Source organism: Silene latifolia, chromosome 7 (assembly GCF_048544455.1).
Source record: "Silene latifolia isolate original U9 population chromosome 7, ASM4854445v1, whole genome shotgun sequence".
In the NCBI taxonomy this organism is placed as follows: Eukaryota; Viridiplantae; Streptophyta; class Magnoliopsida; order Caryophyllales; family Caryophyllaceae; genus Silene; species Silene latifolia.
Window position 1 is genome coordinate 4,691,318 of NC_133532.1, and position 7,057 is coordinate 4,698,374.

The following is a 7,057-nucleotide window of genomic DNA, read 5'->3' on the forward strand; positions in this document are numbered from 1 at the left end:
TGTAACTTTAATAATAGAGAAAAATGTAACTTTAACAGAAAAGTGTAACTTTAATAAAAAAAAGTGTAATTTTAATAGATAAAAGTGTAATTTTAATACTAGAGAAAAATATAACTTTAATGAGGAAAAAATGTAACTTTAATAGAAAAAAGTGTAACTTTAATAAAAAAAAAGTGTAATTTTAATGGATAAAAGTGTAACTTTAATAAAGATGAATATAAGTGTAATCTTAACTTTACTAGAAGATAAAATCAACAAATAAAGAGAAAATATGAAAAAAAAATAGATGTAGGTTTAAATTTTTAAAACTAGATCTAACTTTTTCATTTGTTTTTTTTTTAAAAAAAAAATCAATACTCCACCATCACAACACCAACACAATAATTTTACTAGGGATAAGTGTAAATGTGTAATCTTAACTTAAATAGAAGATAAAAATAAACAATAGATCTAGGACACCAACCACCACAATAATTCCCAAATTTAAAAAAAAATCGAAAAAAAATAGATCGAATTTTTTTTTGATAAAAATTCTACTAGATCTCGAAAACACAATAAAAGTGCAAATTTCTACAAACATAAAAATTACGCACTTAAACTATCAACCGTATTAGAAGAGATAAGGCGGACACATACAAACATAAAATTTACGCACAAAAGTTATCAATTGTATTAAAAGAGACAATGTGAATATTAAAGTCACTACATAAATGCACACAGAAAATTCATATAGAAAGACACTGGAATAGTGGATCATCAATGTCAAATATTTATCGATTTACCTTTGTAAATTGAAGTCATTGTTGATTTTTTCAGAATATAAAGTTTAGCTTTTTGATGAATGTTTATTGAAGTTTTTAATCCTTTTGGATGTGTAAACAAATCTAGTGTAGTAGCGGAGTTTGTTTTTTTTGGTGTAAACGTGGTGTCCCATCGTCACAATGATAGTGTTTCTTTTCCATTCTCAGGCGCAGGATCGAGAACCTGACCGCCATGGTTAAGGGATGAGGTGAGTAACCACCACACCAAACACATTTGGTTAGTAACGTAGTAGTGGGTGAGGAGGGGTATTTAGATACGGAGTATATATATTGCATAGGAAGTATTTTCGAGTTTGTTTTCGATGACTAGTATAATTCATGAACTCTATCTTCTAGACACAAAACAAAAACCCACCCCACTACCACCACGGCAGCCACAACACCACCAAACACCTCCAGATCTGGAAAAAAAATAGAAGAAAAGGAGAAGAGGAAGTGCGTGGTAGCGGCAGCCGCGCGGCAGAGGAGAAGGGAGGAGGGAGACGGCAGCATGAGGAGGGAGCGACAGGGGAAGGGTCGGCCCATGGAGGTAAGGAGGAGGACTGGCGGTGGATAATAAGAAATCAATCGCAAAAATTCCCTCTTTTGCAATGATCTTGTGTAATTGCTCCACTTTATAGATTACACATTAATTGGGATTTTGGGGACATATAGTATCAGATTGTGCAAAAAGCCGCCATGGTTGAAACCTTGAGGTAAAACCGTATCAATGGAGTTTGAGGTACATCATTTTCAGTTAGAATATTAATTAAATCATCATCAAATAATTCATCCTCACTGTTTATTTATTTCCATCTTCCTTATTTTATTTATTTCCATTCCAAATAATAATAGCAATCCTAACATATGGTTAAAGGAAATTCTTTCCTAATCTCAAATTGTATTCCTCCTATTTCCATTTGGAAGCGGTTTCATCGTGTTTGTGCTGTCTTTGTGTTGTTATATATATATATCTCGAATACAATAGCAGACAAACTTATGCTTGATATCAAAATTCATCAAAAAAACAGCTATGGAGGATTTGTTTGAAATATTGACAGATGATTTACTTATTCATATTATTTCTTTTCTTCCTACAAAATATGCTTTCTTAACTAGCGTATTATCTAAGAGATGGAAATTCTTATGGTGTTATGCTCAGAAGTCTGTAGTGTTAGATGATAGTGTTTCCTTGAGTAACGCTGATGTTGGTTATAATGGTCTCGATGTTCCTGATCGCGTTTTGGCTTTTGCAAACTTTGTCGATAGGGTTCTCAAACTTATTAAGGTACCCCAAATTGACAGTTTTTTCCTGAAGATGTATCCCACTCATGAAAGGGGATTTAATCCCGTTCTTGGTTGGCTTGATGACATTGTTAGCACAAAGCAAGCGAAAGAGATACAACTCCACTTTCATCAACCCATATGTTTATCTTTCTCTGGTGTAACGTTTCCTTATGAAACTTTCAACAGTGCATCATTGCAAGTTCTTAAATTATATTTTCACAATAGTCATCCACTAAGGTCTAATTTATCCAGTTCTCGTTTGTTCCTACCCAATTTGAAGATTTTTCATATTTGGATGAATGAGATCTTACATAAATGGCCGTTTATCAACGCTGTATTTCGAGCTTCCCCACAGCTCGAGGAAGCCTATTTTGGCGGTTTTATATGGAAAACTAAGTTTTTTTGTAACCTTGTTGCCCCTTCCTTGAAACGATTGCGAATGAAATTTCGATCGGCAGAATCGTCAAATAAATTCTTAATCAATGCACCAATCTTGGAGGAGCTCCTGGTTGTGGATGAATCATTCCGAGACTATGACATAAAAACTACGAGCAATTGCCTTGTCAATGCAAAACTTGACATTGGAGTTCCCTTTGTTAGAAAATTTCCAGAGCTACATACTCATATTCGTCGGGTTTCCAAGCTTTTGCATAGTATCTCCCATGTCAAGTTCCTGAATTTGAAGGCTCATACAATGGATGTAAGAGATTGAAGCACACACCCCTCTTTTTTTTTTTTTAATTAAATCAAGAATTTTCCTAATACTTAATTTGACGATTTTTCTTCTCATTGGTTGTAGACTCTTAGCATATACTGCAACGGCAGTGGCAGCAGCAACCTTCCTCAGTTCCCTGCTTTATTTCAGTTGAAGCTATGCTTTCTCAACTACTCTTCATGGGATGTTATCCAAAAACTGCTGGAATCTGCACCAAATCTCGAAGTTCTAGTCATAAGCAAGGTTTGTTTTTTACTTCATTACTTCATCTAATTAGAGCCGTCTAATACCAACTTCATCTAATTAGAGCCGTCTAATACATATATTCTTTTAACTTTTGTCGTGTTTGGGAAATCACCATCGTCCCATTGCATTGGCTAATATTATGGCTAATTAGCCTTCTTACTCACCAAGCTGTTGCGTATGCAATATGTTCAGCGCACTACACGTGGTAAATGGTAATTAAATTTAGTACCTATATACTCACACAAGAATAATTTAGTACCGAACCTCTCAAATTCATTTGACGACCGTGGTGCTTGTTGAGTTGTTGTTGTAATTGTGGTAATGTCAATTTAGGATTTCAAGGGTAAGGATGCTCAGTTCAGAACGGATTCAGCTTGGATTCAACCAAGCAGCGTCCCCGTTTGTTTGGTGTCAAATCTTCGCCATGTTGAAGTGAGGGATTGCGAGTCTCACCAAGCAGAATTCAATCTCATAAATTATTTACTTGAGCATGGAGATGCTTTGAGTACTTTCCTGGTTGAGCTACTCCCAGCTGATTCTAGGGATGATCTAAGGTTCAAAGAAAAATTGATGTCGATTCCAAGGGTTTCAAAGACTTGTGAGCTAAAAATTTCTGTATACTCTCATTCTTCTCAACAGGGAGCCTTTCAAGGTTATATTCGGAATACCTTTTCTCAATTTTTGTCGAAAGCATGAAAGCATGAATTGGAGTCGCTTACAAAAAAAACATAACTGACTTTTTTCCGTTTTAACTTATTTTTTCTTCGTCAGCTCTGAGCTTATTTTTGCCGAAACTGACAATAATAAGATGTGCAAACTCTGAACCACGCTTTTACTATGTGTTTTGGTCTTTGATGGGATCTGAACTTTGGACAGGGTGAAGTATTAGTTCAGTATGTTGTCATTGAATAGCTTGATGACGCTTTTTAACACCGTGAATTAATTTTCCTGGGTTTCTTTTCAGTTGAAGGAAAAGTCCTTCATCCAGCAAAGCTAGAACAACAAAGGATGCCGCTTCAAGAGATGTGTTTTGAAGATTTAAGAGTGTGTACTAATTACTTCAGTGATGATCGTTTATTAATAAGCACGAAGAAGTTTAAAATTTATCGTGGAAAACTTGGTCAATCCAGTTCATTTGATTCACCAGTTCGGGATGTTGTCGTGAAGAAATTGATTATACAAGCAGGGAGTTCCTACCATGAACACAAGGAGAAGTCGTTGTGTACATTTCGTGTATGTACAATTGTACATTTGTACATCATATACAATAATTTTTTATCTTTTCTAAATATATATACTTTCCCCATTCTTTTTATCAATTTAACTTCTTATTAATATTCTATTTTGTTCTTCATGTTTTCAGGAAGAACTGAAGTTACTAGAGCATCCAAACTTCAAATATCACCCTTACTTTGTTAACATGCTCGGTTATTGTGCTGAAGATAACAATGAACGACTCGGTATAGTGTATGATTTCAAACCACTAGATTGCTTAAACAACCTCATTCCTAAAGGTAATTTTCGATGTCATTTAGCCTCAAATTTTATGATAAAAATATAAAATAGATACGCCCTTTTTGTTTGGAATTAAATAGTCATCTAAGCTTGAAACATTTCAATTCTTTTTAAGAAAAATGGAAAGAAGTTTGACAAATAATAATAATAAGCATCAGGTGAGGACTCCGTACCCATATCCATGTTGTGTCATGTGGAGACGGGGACTGTCCCAACAGAGAAGAGTCGAAGTAACAACGATTGGAACTATTGAATGCAATAACTGGATTTAAAGAACACTTTAGTTCTTAGTTCTTTGGCTGACAATTGGTACTATGACTAATTTATAGATAGCTTCACGTGGTTGCAAAGAATGAAGGTGGCGCTTGTTCTGGCGTGCATTTTGGAATACATGCATAAAAAACATGGCGATCTCCCTTCCGTAACTGCTAGGTCTTGCCTTTCTTCTGTAATTTTGGACGAGGTATACTTGTTCTCTTTAGTGTTGTTTCAAAATTTTAAAAGTGCAAGTAGCTTAGTTTGTCATTTGGTATTATTTCAACTTATTTGAGAACCAGCTAGAACAGCTGGTTAGTTTGTGGCTGCATCGGAATCAATGAAAAACAAATAATGAAGTGAAAATAAGCGAAATGCACATAAATGGAAGTTACTTTAGAGAAGGAGACCAATATTTCTTTTTCTTTCTTTAACTAAAAAAAAATTGCAGGATTATATGCCGAGATTATTCAACTTCAATCGAAGATACGACTTTTTCAGAGACGAAGACCAGTATGAAGATGGTTTTAAATCAATGTATGATTTTTCAAGGAGTGACGATGATGGTACGCTAACATTTAATTTCACAAATTCTTGTTTTATATAGCTATTACAATCAAATAATACCCGTTTAGATAGATGAGACAAAGAGAGATAACCTAGGAAATAACAAATGTTTGTCCTATTTATTAATTGTTCTCTTTTCCTTATTTGTACATCCGAAATTAATTGTCCTCTTTCGAAATATACTCCCTCTGTCCCGGTCATTTGTTGTCCTTTTCCATTTTTGGGTGTCTCAGTCATTTGTTGTCCTTTCTATTTTAAGAATGAACTTGATGAGTAATTTGATCATTCTCATTCAATTTGTTCCACTTGTCATTTACTTATTGGCCCTCTCCTTTTTCCTTGGTCTTTGTGCCAAAACGAAAGGACAACAATTGACCGGGACGGAGGGAGTAGTAAATAAAAATAGTGAACTCCCGATTTTGCATCTAGTTAAATAAGCTTCATATTACCATTATACTCTTCATGTTTAAATTTATTAGTCAAAGGGTGTTAATGGTATTTCACTACTATTTCGTAACTGTGAACTTTTGGAACAATAAAGTTGGGATGGAGGGAGTACTTGATTCATTTTAATTATAAAATGAAGATCTTCGTCTTAAACTCTTAACTCGTAGGAGAGATTAACCGATCTGATTTTGACATGCACTTTTCGACTCAATGCAATTTTGACATTCGACAACCCCCACCCCACCAGGCCACCACCTCGCAATTTGTGGTGTTGATGATGATGTTTTTTTTTTTGATGTTATCCAAGAAATGACTTGATAAATTTCCCGACACTTGCAGTTCAAAGATATGGAGAAACTCTTTTGTGTTTGATTTCCAAAAGGGTTCACCAATGCCCAAGTGGTGGAAAACACATTTCTAAATGTCGTATGATGGGACGATGGGCACAAATGCAGCAAAACGATCGATATATCTCTTCCTCTCTATGTAAATCTGAAACACCATTAGTGCATAAAACTTTGATGGATGATTCGTCATACGACATGGTTGATGGTTTGAAGATAACACGCATTGCAATGCGGTGTCTTCGTTCTGCGGTGGGGCTACCAAGTATGCATTCAATCGTCAAGTATTTGTGCAAGTTACGTGTTGTAAGGGAAAATTGGGACATATTAGATTGTGATAATATAATAGGTGAGCATCTTAATGTTTTGGGCTCTTAATTTATGTCTTGTAATAATCTTCGTTGCTATCTAAATGAAACGATTTTGTCCCAAGTCAAGTATGTCTCTGTGAATGTAAACCATTATTCCATTACACTATGTTTTTTCTTTCTTCCTCCCCAAGTCCTTTTGTGAAAAAAGAATGTCACCAACCTATTGTCCTAAATGTTCACATATATGACCAAGTTAATTTTCTTCCAAAGCTTGCAAAAACCTTTATTATAACACAAATGAAATAGGCACACAATTTGGTTGTTAGGTATAAGGTGGTTTTAAAATTGGTCCAAGACTTGTACCAAAAAAAAAATTGGTTCAAGATCGAATCACATCTCATGTCATTTCGTCAGATTGGATCAGATGTCATCCTAACTTCCTATGTTTCAATCCTTTGGTTTTCGGTTAGATTTGGTACATCACCTCCCGAGACCACCAGCAATCCTCCCTTTGATTCTATTTGGTTGAAGGCTTTGTAAATTTAGGATAAGATTATCAGTCACATTTTG

At 34.8% G+C, this 7,057-nt stretch overlaps 1 protein-coding gene across 1 annotated transcript; it reads left to right on the top strand.

Moving 5' to 3' along the window:
• The first annotated feature begins 1,118 nt into the window (after nucleotides 1-1,118).
• LOC141591464 (putative F-box/FBD/LRR-repeat protein At2g05300) lies at nucleotides 1,119-6,613 on the top strand. The gene is made up of 8 exons (XM_074411808.1): nucleotides 1,119-2,787; nucleotides 2,887-3,045; nucleotides 3,382-3,700; nucleotides 4,013-4,281; nucleotides 4,412-4,562; nucleotides 4,893-5,026; nucleotides 5,270-5,384; nucleotides 6,172-6,613. The coding sequence occupies exons 1-8, from the start codon at nucleotides 1,834-1,836 to the stop codon at nucleotides 6,552-6,554; spliced, it is 2,484 nt and encodes an 827-aa protein (XP_074267909.1). The 5' UTR covers nucleotides 1,119-1,833; the 3' UTR covers nucleotides 6,555-6,613.
• The last annotated feature ends 444 nt before the right edge of the window (nucleotides 6,614-7,057 follow it).

Excerpts from the sequence above, each read along its gene's own strand:
- LOC141591464 (XM_074411808.1), top strand. The coding sequence starts at position 1,834 with ATGGAGGATTTGTTTGAAATATTGACAGATGATTTACTTATTCATATT. Across the intron at positions 3,701-4,012 it reads TCAACAGGGAGCCTTTCAAG|TTGAAGGAAAAGTCCTTCAT; the intron begins GTTATATTCGGA and ends GTTTCTTTTCAG. Across the intron at positions 5,385-6,171 it reads TTCAAGGAGTGACGATGATG|TTCAAAGATATGGAGAAACT; the intron begins GTACGCTAACAT and ends CGACACTTGCAG.